Consider the following 18,874-nt stretch of genomic DNA (forward strand, 5'->3'; position numbering starts at 1 on the left):
AGAGTATTGGAGCGTTCACATAAACATATCGGTGCACCGAGAGTCTGGCGAGAGCTTGAGAAAGTGAGGAAGCAGTTGAGGAGGTTGGATTGGGACAGGGCAGAGTATGCAGTAGTGCGCCTTAAGCATAAGTATTATATAGGAAGCAATAGATGTGGGAGGCTACTGGCACATCGGTTGCGAGCACAGCGTGCGGCGTCAATGATAAAAATGGTTCGCTCTCCCTTGGGAGCAGAAGCGCGAACGAGCGACCAAATTGCGGAGGCGTTTGCGGAATTCTACCGGGACTATATGGGGCCGAGGATCCTGGTAATGCATCTCCGGAGGCCTTTCTAGAGGGTGTAGCAAATACTTCTTTGACTGAGCGAGAGGCGACCTCAACCTATAGGGCGGAAGAGGTCATATCGGCAATTTCATGTTTGCAGGTCGGGAAGTCACCTGGCCCTGATGGTTTTTCTGCACTTTTTTACAAGACCTCCTGTGTTGAACTTGTGCCGATCTTAGTGCGACACTTCAATTCCTTTAGACAGACGAGGGCTCTCACAGCCAGTATGCTGGATGCCACTATTGTGGTTATTCCGAAACCGGGGAAGGATCCCGAGGAGTGCGCCTCCTACAGGCCGATTTCCCTCTTGAATATCGATGCCAAATTGTTCACGGGCATACTGGCACGTCGGCTCAATTATTATATGCCGGGCCTTGTGGATCCCGACCAAGCAGGATTTATTCCGCATAGGCAGTGTAGTGATAAGACTAAGAGATTGCTTCACCTATTGGATAAAACCGATCGCTCACGTAGGGAGGCGCTCTTTCTCTCTATTGATGCCGAAAAGGCGTTCGATAGGGTCCATTGGCCATACCTGTTCAGGGTGCTTGAACGATTTGGATTGGGCCGCTCTCGTTGCCGTTCTCAATACAAAGAGGGACCTGGCAGGGGTGCCCGCTGTCGCCTCTCTTGTTTGCTCTCTATATGGAGCCCATGGCGCAGCGGCTTCGTGGTAACCCTCAGATCATGGGGGTGAAGTTTGGGGGAGATGAGCACGTCATTTCACTGTACGCGGATGATGTGATTCTTACCCTGGCGGAGCCCGCGACCTCATTGCCCGTACTAATGGAAATATTAGATGAATTTGGACGGGTCTCGGGATTCCGGATGAATATATGTCAAAGTCGCAGGCCATGAGCAGGTTTATAAGTGTCGAGCATGAAAGAGATCTGAAGGCCCGATTCCACTTTATATGGTCTTCCTTAAAACTCCCGTACTTGGGGATTGATTTAGGGCCCACTGTTGCTCGTACGGCGACGTTGAATTACACGAAACTGACTAGGGAGGTGCAGCGTGATTTAGAGACCTGGGCCAGACTTAAACTGCCTTGGCTGGGCATGGTGGCTGCGGTGAAGATGACCATCCTACCACGCATTCTGTACGTGTTTCAGGCATTGCCGGTGGCGCCCCCGCCACGGACAATTGCAACCCTCCAAACAGCGGTCCTAAAATTTATTTGGGAAGGAAAGGATACGCGGTTACCACGTCGGGTGTTGTTTCACCCTAAGCAAGAGGGAGGATTGGCGGTCCCCTGCCTTCTACGATACTTTCAGGCAGCACAATTGCATTTTTTACAAGAATGGAGTCGCCCGTCTTCCGAGAAACATTGGTGTTTCATGGACCAAGCATGGGCGAGTTCCCATATATGGAAGGAGCCCTGGCTCCGGCGCCGTCATAGAGCGCGGGGGTTGTATGTATCCCCGGTCACGGAAGTGTCGATGAGGGTATGGGATGTGGTAGCCAACAGACTGGGCCTGACGACATTCCCGTCCCCAATATCTCCCTTAGGGGCGAACCCGGATTTTGGCCCGGGTCTGCAACGGGAGGCACTACGCCGTTGGTATGAAGGGGGCTGCAAAAGGGTTGGATATCTTTTCGATGAGCAGGGGGTGATCTCCTTGAACCAGATGAAGGAGGCATATGGCTTAACAGAGGCGGACAGGATGATGTATTACCAAATACGGCATTGGGCCATGTTGCCAGCCAATAGAGCATTAATAGACAGATCATTAACACCGTTCGAAAAATGGATCTTAGTGAAAAAGGACGATAAGCGGGTAATTTCAGAGCTTTACGGTCTCCTAAGGGGGGAAGCCCGTTCGCCTAAAACTAAGGGCCAGCTGAGGTGGGAGAGGGAACTGGAGAGAGAGCTCTCTGATGAGCAATGGGAGGGCATTTTTTACAGGACTCATCACACGGCCTACAATGCAGCAGGCACAGAGACAGCCTATAAGGTGGTCTCCTACTGGTACTACACCCCAGTAAGGATTCATGCTTGGGATCCCACTAAGTCTAGCCTTTGTTGGAGGGGCTGCGGAGGCGGAGGGTCGCTGGTGCATTTACTATGGCATTGTCCTAAGCTTCATCGGTATTGGGAGAATATTATGGACACTATTGATGCGGCGTTTGACACTCAGATCCCCAGATTTCCTGCGTATACTTTGCTGGGCCTGCCTAACCCGCTTACATTCCCCCTAAGATCACTGAAGGGACGGCAGATGGCCTTAGCCTTGAACGCGGCACTGCAGCTGCTGTTGGCAGTGTGGGGGACCGACAAGATCCCGACAGTAATATCATGGCTTCATAAGCTTTGGTTCATTCTCGCTATGGAAAAGATCACTTTGGCTTCACAGCAGCGCAGTGGCGAATTTAAGGAGCTCTGGCAACCTTTCTTACAAATATTGTCCACGGAGTTCACAGAATTGACATGTCCGGCCCACCTGAGGGTGTTGGAGTTGAAATGAGCGGAAGGGAGTGTGTGAGCAGTAGAGATGTGTATGGAGGACCAGGGTTATATCGGAACAAGGCTTGGGATCGAGTGATGGCTGTTTGTCGGGCCAGTAACAGGGAAACAATGTTCAAGTTTTGTTTATGTTTATTGTCACTATACATGGAGCATGCCTCATTCCACGGCAACTGTACTATTTTGACGCATTGCATATGTGATGTTTATAATTGAAAATAATAATAAACAGATTTGATCCATAAATAAGGCCCTTAGTTATGAGGAAGTCTGAGGCCCCTTGGATAGGAGCAGTTCAGTCTTGGGAAACTGTCCGGTGAGACTTGTGTATATCAGCCAACCACTACTCATGGTCAATAGTCTACCTGAATGCCAGAGTGAAAAGGTGTGTCTTCTGGGATCTCCAGAATTTTATGTAGTAATTTTCAGGTCAGTGGATAAACAGTTACATTGGGAGAATCCCTGGTGATTAAGTGACCGCCACCAAATCTTTTGTATTTGAATTAATAACTTTTTTTAGGGAACTTGGGGTTTGGATGGTATGACACAAATAGGCTCAAGATCTATTTTGGAGTTTGGCTGTGCAGATCCTTGTGAACCACGCGGAACGTGTTAAAGAAGAGCCTTTCTTTCACCGGGAGCCTATGAAAGAAACAGGGGTAATATGATCACAGCGCCTCAGATGCACCATGAGAAAAACCTGGCTCTTTTCTCATTGAAGACTGGTGAGAGATGTGTTGGAAGGTCTGTTGTAGAAGCCAATACCGCACTTCACTATCAGTGCAATTCTCTGGGAGAAGTATAAAAATGGCAGAATTTCTTTTAGTTGCAATATGTGGAAAAATTCTGACTTGCAAACTGCATTTATCTAAAAAGAGAAAGAGAGATCACTACTGAATATCACACCAAGATTAGAGACGTGGTTCAGTGGAGTTCGGGGTGACAACAAATCCTTTGGCCATTAGAGAGAGACATAGAACAGGCTTACCTATCCAAGGAGCATGGTTTCAGTTTTTTCAGCCCTGAGGCCCAGCCACTTTAACTGCATCCAACAGTGGATGTTGGAATGGCAATGTGAAGGCTTAGTTAGCTTGCCAGGTTCATTATCAATCTTTAGGTAGAACAGGGTATCAGTCTCACACAATTAGGCATCTGATCATATATAAAACCATGAAGAATGTCAAGGGCTGCAGGTAGACATCAAATAACATGGGAGGCAAGGCATAGATATGTGGTACACCACAATAGATCTTGGCTGTTTTTTTATAGGAATGGGCCCATATTGACTTTATGGTCACAACTGTTTTGGTATGGAATGATTCATACCAGTAACGCCCACTGTGGTATACAGTCTTTGAATGAGCACCTATTGGTCTATGGTGCCTAATGTGGAAGATAGAGGAAGTAGTATCAAGGCATAAGGATAGGATTGACCAAGTGTCCTGCAGCAAAATTCCTTTATGTTTAGAAGGTTTGTTTCAGTACTGATGTATGGCCTAAATACAGATTGGAATGCACTGAGGAGGCCATTGGTCTCAAGAGTCTGGAAAAGTTGGCTGGAGGGGAAAGTTTCTATTACCTTGGCAACGCTACTATGGCCAAAGAATGGTATATAATATGGCCATGATACTGAAATCCATTGTTTTCTTCTAGCAATGGGGGTAATAATTGTAATAATAGCATGTTTAAGTGCCTGGGGATTCCCTCACAGGTTAAGGAGATGTTTTTGTGTGTATAGTCTATATTAAGGTATATCTGGTACAATTTACACCACTGCTTAGTGGTTTGCCATCTTGTGCTTACAATTTTATGAGAATCAGTTGCAGATGTATGCAGATATGTTACTATTTGAAATTTGCTCCCATTTCAAGGACAGAATGTGAATCTTTCTAGAGCTGCAATACTCTTACAAGTTACATGTAGCTACAAATTGTGAATTTGTTCTCAACTACCTCAGAAACATAGAAAACAAATAAAAACATACCCTTGAGAGTAATTATATCTCTTAGAAGAAAAGCTTTAAATGATAAACTCAGTAATCCTCGGAAAAAAACTATCATTCCACCAGAAATCAACAGTTTAACATGCCAGAACAGTATCTACTTTATGTTATCCTGGAAGTTCCTACAGGCTGCATGGTCATGACATAACGTAGGTTAGCTGGGAAAAAAATAGTAATAACCTTACAGCTCAACATACCCTTTCAAATATGCGTGGAAGCATCATTCTATACAAAAACAGAAAGTGTGTTTTGAGAATGCCAGTTGATGTAACCAAACGAACCACAAAACGGTTACCCTGCTTTCCTGTCATGGCCACTTCAAGATGCTCACACACACCTACAAAGCCCTCGACAAACAAGGACCTTCCTACATCAATCACTGGTTGAACTTCTATCTTCCCTTGAGACACCTGCGCTCCACTTCACTCGGCCTCGCACATGTCCCCTAAATCCATCACACCCGTAGCGGGGGCCGCACGTTCTCCTACATAGTCGCCAAAGCCTGGAATGACCTCTCCTGAACCACCCAGCAACACTCTCCCCGGCAGACTTCAGAAAGCAGCTCAAGACCTGGCGTTTTGAGACAGACGCAGCAAGCTCAGTGCCCAGATGTCCCCAGGGGTAACAGTGTTGCATTATAAAAAAGACTGATTGATTGATTGAATGATTACCACTAGGAGGGCTGTACAGGACCTTTAATACATTGAGCATTTCACAAGGGGACTCAAACCATTGGGGGGCATTTTTTGACGTCCAAGGACTGCTGCTGTGTCCACAGAAAGTCTATCTAGCTCCCTGAGGTTTATTATAGCAGGCACAGTGGTGGTAAGAGAAAGACAGAACGGGGAAGATACAGGAAGGAAGGAAGGAAAATAAAAAAGAAAGGAAATACAGAAGGAAGGGATAAAGGAAAGGAAGATGTAGGGCTAGTGCCTTCTCGAACATTTTTGCCAGGTCTTCTTTTGGCTCCTAGTCTGGTCCTGGCCACTATGATTTTTCATTTAAAAGTCATGAGCATCATTTTAAAAAAAAGGTGTACTTTAATGGACCACAAAAGTAACCAGTTACTCCTCACTGTCTGCCAAAGGTAAAATATTAGGAGATTTGGAGTGTAATATTATTCACATAGGATAAAAGGTATTCTTCATTTTATCAACCTTGACTACCTTCAGAATGACTTAAAAAAAAGGGGTACACTGGGACATGCAACAAAGGATGATATATTTTGCCTGTAAGGCATCAACATAAGTACAAAAGTCCATAAAAACTGCTAAAGTGCAAAAGTCTTACCTCACACACTTTTTTAATCAATTCAAGTTTGCGATTGACAGAGGGAATATTTTCAGAAAATGTTGCCCGGAAAAGGATACAGAAGACACGTTCAGAGAAGTTTGGAATGAGGGAAAGTTCATACAGGAACCTAGTGGGTAGAAAGACATAGTTATTTTTAGACTTACATGAAGAACTACCATAGCATTCCCCATTCTTTTTCTATAATTATATGTGTATCTACACAAAATGTAAGCATATTATTGTAGTAATACCTAGAAAAAACACCAAAAATGTGCAACTACCTATAAAAATTATAGCATTGTCTTACTGAAATCACAGCCTTAGAAAATGTTGTTAATTTATTTATTCCTGCAAAAATATTACACATGATAAAGGTCATGCTCATGAAAATATAGTCTATGTGTTACAGAACCCATGCACACACAAAGATATTTTCACACGTATTATTGAACTTTCACAACGTGTACTATATGGCACATTCTCAAATAGTAGGAATACACTTTTCTGAAGGTTTGAAGCTTGACAGGGCTGAATATAAGATTTCCTATTCACTTTTTATGTTAATGCAGTAAATAGTAAACGTAGCCGTACATATTATACATGTCACTTCATTGTGCAGGCACTATATGCACCATTCTGTCTATTTGCTTCCATAAAACAGTAGAAGGAATCCATTGAAATGAAAACTTACAGTACTCCGATAATGTACACTCATTAACAGATTCATCACTTTGTTATGTCACCGGATAATAAATCCATAAACATTCCCCTTCATTTAACCTGCAATTCACAAGGCCCAGTTTTTAAGCCAGGTCTATTCGGTTTCTCTTCTAATATTCTACCTACCCCTTCTCACAAAGTCCTACCTTCCCTGCATGCTTATTTTGCCTTCATATTGAAGTGACTTCTGTCTCCTTTGTAACATAGCAATAGCATAAAATAGAAAATATCTGTGATGTGTGAGAGGGAGTCATCTTAACTATAGTAAACCTCAATAAACAAAAAACTATTAATGAATAAAACATAAGTCATATTCTCTGTGTGATCTACCAAGCCTTCTCAGTACCTTAGACATCCACGTCTGAAATGTACGACATGCAACTAGTCGCAGATATGATGAGCAGGAAAGTATGAGCGTTTTGTCATTATGAGGAAAAACGTAGGAACATTGAGTTAGCTAACTGTAGCATATGTTGTGCGCAGAGCTATGAAATTTTAAATATAGAAAATGGCAAGTGGTATAGACACACTTTAATGGTTTTATGTAGTTGATAATAGGTACTACAAATCACATGCAACATGCCAGATGCTAGTCTTTTGGAAAGACTTGTAACTGAGCCACGGGATTAAGGCGCTGAGTAACAAAGGTATTTTCTGATCGCAAGGCCTGTGATTCTCAAAATTACGGTGTTTGTGACCACAAAATACATTTCTACTATTTACTAACGATCTTTGATGAGTCAAAGGAGTCTTTCTGACTCATAAAATGTATATTGTGACCCTGTTCGAATTACAAATTAGAGGGGACATAAAAGGGGCGTCCCCTACTATCTGTGATTAAGAGAGGAATGCATCAATGATTTGTGACCTCAATTGCAGTTCGCAAACCATTGATCAGTTAATGAAACCTCAAAGGGGGGTGATATCGGATTCCCAAATGGGAAGAAGTCCTTGTGGGATTTATGATGGCATCCTTGGGGTGAGCAGGCAGTGTTCCACGAGAAGAAAGCTTGCTCTCCTCGCTGTCTTCCCAAACTGAATATTTTTTAAAGCAGCACTGGTCCCTTTAATGGATATGGGCTACTTTATGTTTCTCATTCGGGAGTGCAAATTCTGGGATTAAAGTATACTGTGCAATCCAGGCCTACTACATTTTCAGCCAATTACAGAGAGTCACAAACTGCGACCTGACTAGTTAATATTCATTAGGCAGGTCATTCAATCTAAACAAATTTGGGGCAAGGTGTTGGACACTAAAAGGTTGACATTTACTATTCCCACTCCAATCTAATTCAGCTTGTGGAAGGTGTGTGACAGTGAAAGGGTGACATTTACCATTCCCATTCCAATCTATACCAATTTGGGGAAAGCGTTGGACACTAAGGGTGTGACATTTACTATATACACTCTAATTTAACACAACCTGGAGAACATGTTGGACACTTAGGGGGTGACATTTACTACTCCAAGTCCAACCTAAGCTAATTTGGAGATGTCACTGGACACTAAAAGGGTGACATTTACTATTCCCACTCCAATCTAAAACATTTTATGCAAGGTGCTAAAGACTACAAATCATATTTTACACAATTAATACTCCATACTCATGCAGAATTTTTGATCATTAGATAGACCAAAATGTAATTAAAAACATACTAATCAAAAGGACAAACCAATATATTCATTTTTAAACATTAAAATATAGAAGAATATTTTGTAGCACTATTAATAATAATATATTTAAAAAATATTTATGACCATTCCTAAACATTGAACCATTAAATAAAAAATAAAATCATAATACAATATTAACAATCATAAAATTAAAACCAAAGAAGTGCCTGCTGAACTTGTGCCCCTCAAATCGTCTGTGATATGCAGGATATGTTTAGGGTCTCCAGGAATATTCCAGCCTATCTCCTTCTCAAGCCGTCCCAAAATTCCACCCCAGAAGTGAGCCAAACCCAGACAGTGCCAGAATGTGTGATGTAAATCCCCCTTTGGGTCATCTCACCACAGACATTTCCCTGTAGGGATCAGGCCCATGCTGTGGAGCCTGGCCCTAGTGAGATACACTATGAAATATCTTAAGTTGGATCAATCTAAATTGGGCTGCTATCACCGCATTCAGGGGGCTTCCACCGCCTCCCTCCAGTCATCGTCCTCCAGACAGCCATTGCCCCCTTCCATGCCCACCGCAATTCCACCATCGCTTCTGGCACATTACACAGCAACATTTTATATATTTTGGATTATTTATGCTCCTTGAGGTTTGTGAGAAGGATTTGGCCTCCATCGGGGAAAATTTGGGGATATCCTCTACAGGCTGAATGAGAGGTAAGAGGGTGTGATGGAGCTGCAAATATCAAAAGAACTGTGTACAGTGCATGTCATACTACTCCTGCAGGTCCCTAAAGGACATAAGGGGTCATTCTGACCCTGGCGGTCAGTGTTAAAGCGGCGGCCAACCCGCCAACAGGCTGGCGGTCAAAAAAATGGAATTCTGACCCTGGTGGGAACCGCCAACACAGGCCGCCACTTTAACACTCCGCCCGCCACGGCGGGACAGACAAACAGCTCGGCGGTCACCGCCAACAGCCAGGCGGCAGACAATGTACCGCCCACCCTATCACAACTCACCAATCCGCCACCTTTTCCGGGGCGGGAGCCCCGCCGATAAAAACACGGTGGAAACAGACTACGAACGGGAAAACGCTCACCTATACACACTCCACGAGGAAGGAGGACAGCATGGAGCCCGAATTACACATCCTACCGGCTATTGTCTACCTGATCATCTACCACGAGTACGAACGCCGGCGCAGACGACAACGGTGAGTACTGCACCTACGACACAGGGGAGGGGGGAGGAGGAAAGCTTACGGGCACACACATATGCGACCCTCCCCCCAACTATCTACACACCAATGCAGAGCACCAAGTCACAGTGACACCACCCAAACCCCCCGTAATAATGTAAAGACATAATTAAAGTGAGAAACAACATTTATGTATATAAGAGGTTCTTTGAAGTCATGGTAAAATAGCAATATGAATAGTAAAAAAACAGGTAAGAAAATAACGAAACCGATAAACATAGGCAATAAGTCCTGCACAGTCACCTAAATTTCCACTGTCCGTGGGCCAAAGTGGATCAACACATGGGCAAAGCCCACACAGGAGACCTGAGTCCGTTGGAGAGAACACTGCTGGGGCATCAGATGACAAAACTACAGGCACCTCAGGGGGAAGGGAAGGGGGGGCACCTCAGCCACATGAGTCCACGACGCCAGATCCACCATGCCCACTGTGCCATCCTGGGGAGTGCAAAGCCACAGTCTCACAAGTCTCTACAGTGGGTGGGTTGCCCACCGTGCCATCCTGGGGAGTGCAAAGCCACAGTCTCACAAGTCTCTACAGTGGGTGGGTTGCCCACCGTGCCATCCTGGGGAGTGCAAAGCCACAGTCTCACAAGTCTCTACAGTGGGTGGGTTGGCCACCGTGCCATCCTGGGGAGTGCAAAGCCACAGTCTCACAAGTCTCTACAGTGGGTGGATTGCCCACTGTTACATCCTGGGGAGTGCAAAGCCACAGTCCATCAGGTGGATTACAGAGACCACTGGTCATGGAGGAGGCATGGTGGGCAGAGTGCGTCGTGAAGGCCTGCCCGACACAGAACCGGGACTGCCAATGGGCCAGCGGTGCTTGACAGGAAGGACCCAGCGGAGCGGTGCTTGAGACGGCGGGGTGCAGCGGAGCGGTGCTTGACAGGAAGGGCCCAGCGGAGCTGTGCTTGAGACGGCGGGGCCCAGCGGAGCGGTGCTTGACAGGAAGGGCCCAGCGGAGCGGTGCTTGAGACGGCGGGGCCCAGCGGAGCGGTGCTTGACAGGAAGGGCCCAGCGGAGCGGTGCTTGACAGGAAGGGCCCAGCGGAGCGGTGCTTGAGACGGCGGGGCCCAGCGGAGCGGTGCTTGACAGGAAGGGCCCAGCGGAGCGGTGCTTGAGAGGGCAGGGCCCAGCGGAGCGGTGCTTGACAGGAAGGGCCCAGCGGAGCGGTGCTTGAGACGGCGGGGCCCAGCGGAGCGGTGCTTGACAGGAAGGGCCTAGCGGAGCGGTGCTTGACAGGAAGGGCCCAGCGGAGCGGTGCTTGAGACGGCGGGGCCCAGCGGAGCGGTGCGTGACAGGATGGGCCCAGCGGAGCGGTGCTTGAGACGGCGGGGCCCTCTTCAGCGGTGTCTTTCTGCACGGCGGGGCCCTCTTCAGCGGTGTCTTTCTGCACGGCGGGGCCCTCTTCAGCGGTGTCTTTCTGCACGGCGGGGCCCTCTTCAGCGGTGTCTTTCTGCACGGCGGGGCCCTCTTCAGCGGTGCCTCTCTGCACGGCGGGGCCCTCTTCAGTGGTGTCTTTCTGCACGGCGGGGCCCTCCTCAGCTGTGTCTTTCTGCACGGTGGGGCCCTCTTCAGCGGTGCCTCTCTGCACGGCGGGGCCCTCTTCAGCGGTGTCTTTCTGCACGGCGGGGCCCTCTTCAGCGGTGTCTTTCTGCACGGCGGGGCCCTCTTCAGCGGTGCTTGTCCGGTCATCCAAGGGAGCCAGACCTGGCCAGGACTCCCTGCTTAGTCGCCCTCCGACCGTGCAGTTGCTGGACCCTTCTGTGACGGAGTCCTGGGCCCGTAGGTGTCCTCCCTCACACCCGGGATGGGGCTTGTGGGGCCCTCCTGGTCCGCGCCCCTGCTGGCTGACTTCTCCGCCCTGCTGCCCTTGCCCTCCTTCGATGAGGCTCTCTGGCCCTTGCCTCCCCTGGATGTTGTGGCAGGTGAGGGCCCAGGACTTTGCTCCTTGGGGGCAGCCGTGTCAGTCTTCTCGCGGCGGCCCCTGATTTTACGGGTCCTCTTCCCAGGGGGGGGGGGGGCTGGCTGTTCCCTTGCTGCTGGCCGATGTATCTGTGCTGGGAAAGGGTGGACTCCAAAACCTCTGCACAATGGTGACACTTGAAGCAGGGCTGGTGGTGGCTGAGGTGCTCTTGGGACTCTTAGCAGATGGAGGGGGTGGGTCAGGTGGGGCAAAGAGGTTAAGTTTGGAGAGGTAAAGTTTTTTAGGACCAATGTAAAGGGTAGGTGTAGTGGGTATGGGAGTGGAGGAAGAGGATGTGGTTGTAGGAGAGTCAGGTGTGCTGTCTTTGGGTGCAGGTGCTTGTGACGTAGGCTGTCGTGAGGTGGTTGGCTGGGTGGCTGCCTGCGTTTGTGTGTCTTGGAAGAGGGGGTGACAGACACAGTGGGAGAGGACACAGGGGACGTGTAAATGGCAGTGGGGGTGGTGACCGCACGTGTGCGGACTGTACTGGAGGGTGTGCTGGTGATGGAAGTACTGGCTGATGGTGGTGTGCATGCAGGTGTGAGTGGAGACGTCACAGGGAGGGAAGAGGGAGACGAGGAGGTGGGGGACCCAGGGGTGGTAATGACTGTTGGCATGTCTGCATCTGGGTGTTGCTTGGGTGAATGCTTGTGTGATCTGTGGTGCTTATGTCTGGATGAGCTGCCCTTGGGTGTTGAGGTGTGTGCAGGCTGGTCTGATGGTGTGGATGGGATAGGCTGAGGAACAGGAGACAGAGACAGGGTGGAGGCAGATAGAAGAGGGAGGCTGGAAACAGGGACAATGGCTGCCGTCAGTGCTGAGGCCAGAGCATTGAACGATCGTTGATGGGCAGCCTGACCCGAATGAATGCCCTCCAGGTATGCATTGCTCTGATGCACCTCCCTCTCTACCCCCGGATGGCATTCAAAAGGGTAGACTGCCCAACAATGATGGTCTGTAGGAGGTCAATCACCTCCGCACTGAGGGCAGCAGGGGTAACAGGGGCAGGGCCTGAGGTGCCTGGGGCGAAGGAGATGCCCGCCTTCTTGGGCGAGTGGGCACGGAGCGAAGGCTGAGGGGCTGCTGGGAGGGCGGAGCTGGTGCGCTGGGTGGCGGCTGTACCTGTAGAGGCGGGGGGACCGGATGTTTTACCGCCACCGCTAGTGAGCTCCCTTCCGAGGACGTGGCGGTGTCGCTGGTGTCACCACGGGTCCCCGTTGTGGTGCTCCCCTCGCCCTCCGTATCACTGGTGACCTCGGTGTCTGTAGCATGGCCCACCGGGGCCTTGTGAGTTGCAGCTCCCTCGTGCTCCGATGCCAATTCTCCTCCGCCTGATGATGCTAATGCACACATGCACAAGAAGACAAAGAAAAAGGGTGGGGGGAGAAATAAAAACAGGTTGAGTGCATGCATTGTCAACACCGTTGGCGGAGAGGACAGACACAGGAGCCTCATGCACTACGCCGCGCAATCGGGGTACACTACTCAGTACTTGTGACTAGGCCAACAGGTCTATGGCCAACATATGCGCACATGGGTGATGCAGGACCATGGATTGCTGTACTTGGCACCCTACAGACGTGGGGGGCGGGGGCACAGGGCCATGCCTAAAGGAGGGGACTACACTACAGAAAGCGCCCTGGCCTAATGTCACCCACAGCCCTCCTCCCCCACCCAGGCACCTCCCCTGCGCGTAAAGATAGCAGTATGTGCTGGTACTCACCCCCTTGTGTCTGTTGTGATGTCCTCACGCGCCCATCCAATTCGGGGTAGGCCACCGCCAGGATCCGGGACATCAGGGGGGTCAAGGTACGACTGGCACCCCTCCTACGTTGGGAGGCCATCCCCAGCATTGACTCAGCGGTCTTCCTGGTCCCGCAGCGGATGTCCTCCCACCTCTTTCGGCAGTGGGTGCCCCGTCTTGTGTGGACCCCCAGGGCCCGGACTTCCTTGGCGATGGCACGCCAAATGTCGACTTTCTGATGGGCGCTGACCTATTTGACATGTACAGGGTGGGAAAGGAAATTTCAACATTTTTCTGCATGTTAGATGTGATTGCCCCCCCCTCCCCAACCCTGCCATGTGGCACATGCTCTCATCTGTTGTGCCTTGCACTCCTCATTCGCTCCCCACCCCACCATCTTACATCCACCATACACAACCCAGGCATAGCCCATTCAACGTGCACCCAGTGTACTTACCTGTTGGTCTGGAGGACCGTAGAGTAGCGCATACTGGGGTAGGACCCCATCCACAAGTTTCTCCAACTCTTCTGAAGTGAAGGCAGGGGCCCTTTCCTCAGTCGCAGCAGCCATTGTCTCTTCCAGACCGAGGTCACAGCAGCACTTGCAGTATAGGTCCTCTCCTGTGGATGATCAGGTCTCGAGTGATTAAGCAGATAGAAAATGGCGGTCACGCCCGCGGCGGTGCGTACCGCGTCGGTGCGTACCACGACCGCCGGCGCACATCGTCATTGGCTCCTGAGACCCATAGGGTTCAATGTTAACCAATGCTGCTTTGCGCCGCGGTCTTCGACCGCCTACCGCCACGGTGAGCCACGCCAGCGCAGTGACCTCACATCCCACTGTCACACTTCACAGGTCAGGCAGCTGCCATTTCAAGGGCCCACATGGCCTGATTTCTACTGCGTCACACAGGCCTAGGCCTTGCATTGCCACTCATACAAGCCATTCAATGCATAGCGAATCGTGTAATGTGCAAGCTGTGGGAACGAACCTGAGGGTTGCTTGACTCTGTGCTCCATGTTGTCCTTCCTAGGCACCGTCCGCTGGGACTTGCGAGGAGAAGGATGAATCCTCCCGTGTACCGACCGCTGGTGGACCTGTCGACAATGGAAGAACGACATATTATACTTCGATACCGACTTGACAGAGCCACTATACATGAACTGTGTGCCCAGCTGGAGCCAGACCTGATGTCCCCCATCCGCCAACCCACAGGGATTCCCCCTCTGGTGCAGGTGCTGTCAGTACTCAATTTTTTGGCAAGTGGGTCTTTTCAGACAACAGTGGCCATGTCATCAGGGATGTCTCAGCCTATGTTTTCTAAGGTTTTGTCAAGAGTGTTGTCTGCCCTGATGAAATACATGCGGAGATACATTGTTTTCCCTGAGGAGGGTGATTTGGCCACTGTGAAGGGTGATTTCTATGCCCTTGGACATATCCCCAACATCATTGGTGCCATTGACGGGACCCATGTGGCTTTAGTACCCCCAAAAGACAATGAGCAGGTGTACAGAAATAGAAAAAGTTACCATTCGATGAATGTCCAGGTGGTCTGTTTGGCTGACCAGTACATCTCCCATCTAAATGCCAAGTTCCCTGGGTCAGTGCATGACGCGTATGTCATGCGAAACAGCAGCATCCCTTATGTGATGGAACAGCTACAGAGACAGCGTGTGTGGCTAATAGGTGACTCTGGTTACCCCAACCTGCCTTGGCTATTGACCCCAGTGAGGAATCCCCGGACCAGGGCAGAGGAACGGTACAATGAGGCCCATGGGCGAACTAGGAGGATTATAGAACGGACCCTCGGGGTCCTGAAGGCCAGGTTTAGGTGCCTGCATATGACAGGGGGATCCCTCATGTACTCACCAAAGAAGGTGTGTCATATCATCGTGGCCTGCTGTATGCTTCACAACCTGGCTTTGCGACGCCAGGTGCCTTTCCTGCAGGAGGATGGTCCAGATGGTGGTGTTGTAGCAGCTGTGGAGCCTGTGGAGAGTGAAGAGGAGGAAGACGACGGGGACGACACGGACAACAGGGACACAGTTATACAACAGTATTTTCAGTAGCACCCAGGTAAGAATCACCCACGCCATTTTACATTTACTTCTGGCCTCCTGCATCTCTACTTTCTGTGTTTCCCCCCAGTTCCTTTTCACTGATTTTTGACTTTCCCTTCCCTTTTCAGAGCTGTATGACCCACAGCGTGACTTCTGATTTGTTTGCCCATGGACTAATGCTGTATGTTGTCATCACAATGTAAATGAACATTATTGCACCGTTATGTGTAATACATTTGTAAAGAATACAAGCAGACTCCTGACATTTGAAGTGCAATTGGTGATTTATTTAAAGTGCTGCGTATAGGTCCGTGATAGTAAAACGGTGATGGGTGGGGGTGGAGTAATGTCCATGGCAGAGTCCAGTTCTCAGTAGCACAGGTGCAATGTCCATATGCCTGTGGAAGGATGGAGCAGGGGCAGTTCAAGGTTGGACAGGGTGACAATGTGGGACAGTGGGATGACATCAGGGGGTATCATAAGCTGGCGGGGGTCTTGGCATCCTACTCTGTCTTCCTGTGTGATCTCAGGTTCCGCTTGCGGGGTGGTTGATCTTCAGCAGGAGGTGGGGTTCTGGTGGCCTGTTGGGGTGTGGGGGCCTCCTGTCCACTTGCGCCGGCGGAGGTGGTAGGCTGTTCGTCGTCCGGGCTGGTGACAGGGGCCCTTTGGGGTGCCACATGGTCCCGCAATGTGGTGACTATCTGGTTGAGGGCCAGGACGATGGTCCCCATTGCGGTCCCGATGTGCCGGAGTTCGTCTCTGAACCCCATGTACCGTTCCTCCTGCTGTGCCTGGATCTCCTGGAACCTGGCCAGTACCGTCGCCATCGTCTCCTGGGAGCGGTGGTATGCTCCCATGATGGTGGTGAGGGCCTCTTGGAGAGTGGGTTCCCTGGGCCGGTCAACCCCCTCTGGCACAGCAGCCCTCCCAGTTGCCCTGTTTCCCCGGGCCTCTGTCCCCTGGACGGTGTGCCCACTACCACTGCCCCCAGGTCCCTGTTGTTGTTGGGGTGGTGGGTCAGCCTGGGTGCCCTGTAGTGGTGGACACACCGCTGATTGACGCGTCCTGGAGACAGTGGCATGGGCCCGCTGGGTGGGAGCTGTGCTGGTATTCCCAGAGGGGGTTGGGTCTGCTGCGGCCTGTGTCTGTGTGTGGGGAACCGACTGTCCAGAGGTCCCCGATGGTCCGGGCTGGTCATCAGGTTCCAGGTCGACAGAGCTGCTGTCATCACTGGGGGCCTGTTCTGGGGGCGGGATGGACAAATCTGGACCCTCCTGGCCGGTGTGTTGGCGTTCGGGCCCTGCAGGGGTAAAAGAGTATGGTTATTGCTTCTGTGTGTGCCATGGCGTGCGATTTGTGGGTGCCCTTGTCCCCCAGTGCTGGCATTCCCTTGTGGGAGGAGTTGTGAGGGTGGTTTTGGGGGGGGGGGTTGGATATGTGCAGTGGTCATGCTTGGATGATGGGTGTCCATGGTTTGTGTTGGCATTCAGGGATTGGTGTTGTGTTGGGTGGGTTGTGCTGGTGAGACATTGGCAGGGAGGAAGTGTGCTGGGGGGTTGGGGGTGAGGGTGGGGGTGCGGGTTGGCATGCTGGTGGTTGGGGGGGTGAAGTATTTGGGATTAGATTTACCAGAGTCCATTCCTCCGCCTACTCCAGCAAGGCTCGCAGGATGCAGGATGTTCAAGACCTCTTGCTCCCATGATGTGAATTCGGGTGGAGTGGGTGGGGGTCCGCCGCCAGTCTTCTGCACAGCGATGTTGTGTCTTGACACCATCGACCGCACCTTCCCCCGTAGGTCGTTCCACCGCTTTCGGATGTCTTCCCGGTTTCTGGGATGCTGATCCTTTGCCATAGCTCCGCCTTCCTAGCTATTGTGGTGTGCTGCACCTGTGTGCCGAATAGCTGGGGCTCTACCCTGATTATTTCCTCCACCATTACCCTGAGTTCTTGGTCCGAGAACCTGGGGTGTCTTTGGGGTGCCATGGGGTGGTGTGGGGTGGTGTTTGTGGTGATGAGTGTGGTGTGTGTGGTGGTGTGTGGTGTTTTGTGCGTGGATGTGGTGTGGGTGATGATGTTGTGTTCCTCTGTGTGTTGGGGTTTGCGATAGCTGTGCTCTCTCTCTCTCTCTCTCGCCTTCTCTCCGAATTTCTAGTAGTGGGGGTTTGTGGGTGATGTGGGTGTGTGTTTTATAGTTGATTGGATGTGTGGGTGTGGTGTGTGTATGTGTATCAGGTGTGTGTATTTCGAATTGTCCAATGTGGCTGTGTTTTGTAAAGGTGTGTGTATTTTGACCGCGGCGGTGTGTACCGCCAATGGAATACTGCAGTTGAAAGACCGCCGCGTGGATTCGTGGGTCGTAATGGCATGGGCGTGTTCGTGTTGGCGTGACGGTGGAGGTTTGGTCATTTCCAGTTTATCGCTGACCGCTGATGAGGCGGCCTTCCATGGATGTCGGGTTTTTGGCGGTTTGGAAGTTGTGGGTCAGAATGACCGTGGCGGTTTACCGCGGCCGCGGCGGTAGAATGCGGACTTCTGACCGGCGGTAAGAGCCTTTTACCGCCGAGGTCAGAATGACCCCCCATAATCTTTCTATTATGTAGCACATCCCCCAGCTTTGAAATGGCGATGACATCCCAGGCCGCGAATCCCTTCAGGGCCATCACCTCAGGAAGTCTGGTGCCCTGCCACAACGGAGCCTCCAGTGTGAGATAATCCACCTACCCCACCATCTTCATGGCTGCGTTCCATATCTCCAACACCACAAGTGTGGGAGGAGGAACAACTGCAGGAACTCCACCTCCCATAGAGCAGGTGGGGAAGGTCCCAGCCACCCAACAGACAGCTCTCAAATGCATACGGAGAGTCTTCAAAATCCCCAAACCACCACTCATTCACAACAAGCAGATGCACGGCCCAGCAGCATAGTAACATGTCTGGGGTGACTAACCCCCATCCACCGCCAGTTGGCAACATTTTGCCAAGGCAATATGTGATTCCCCCCTCCCCATAACAAGAGTCGGAGTTGTGCATTAGCCTTTTTAAAGAACATTATATTGATCAGGAATGGATGGTTTTGCAGTTGGTAAAGCAGACAAGGGAGGGCTGCCATTTTAAAAATGGCTGAACGCCCAAAAGGGAAAAAGGTAGAGTGGACCAGAACCTGACGTCCTCTTAAACTAACTGAGGAGCCAGATTCCAATCAAAAGAGCGAGCTGCGTCGCCGGTGACAAAAAACCCAAGTACTTAAAGCCTAGCGGGAGAATCAGTATTCCTGTCACCACAGCATTTCCACTGGGCAGGGAGCAATGGGATAAATCGCAGATTTACAGAGTAAGAACAAAGATGCTTAGAATCTGGAACGCCATAGAGCCTGGGACCTCTGGATCATCCAAAGATTAAAGAATTTCTTTGGCATAT

General features: G+C 50.2%; 1 protein-coding gene across 2 annotated transcripts in view; it reads right to left on the reverse strand.

Annotated features, from left to right (window-relative positions):
• Window positions 1-18,874, reverse strand: part of FMN2 (formin 2) — a 621,781-nt gene that overhangs the window by 266,438 nt on the left and 336,469 nt on the right. For both annotated transcript variants that reach the window (XM_069234681.1, XM_069234682.1), the window contains exon 10: window positions 6,082-6,211. In XM_069234681.1, the coding sequence (XP_069090782.1) occupies window positions 6,082-6,211 (130 nt within the window). The remainder of the gene's footprint in view (window positions 1-6,081; window positions 6,212-18,874) is intronic.

This window comes from Pleurodeles waltl, chromosome 5, assembly GCF_031143425.1.
Source record: "Pleurodeles waltl isolate 20211129_DDA chromosome 5, aPleWal1.hap1.20221129, whole genome shotgun sequence".
NCBI classification, from domain to species: Eukaryota; Metazoa; Chordata; class Amphibia; order Caudata; family Salamandridae; genus Pleurodeles; species Pleurodeles waltl.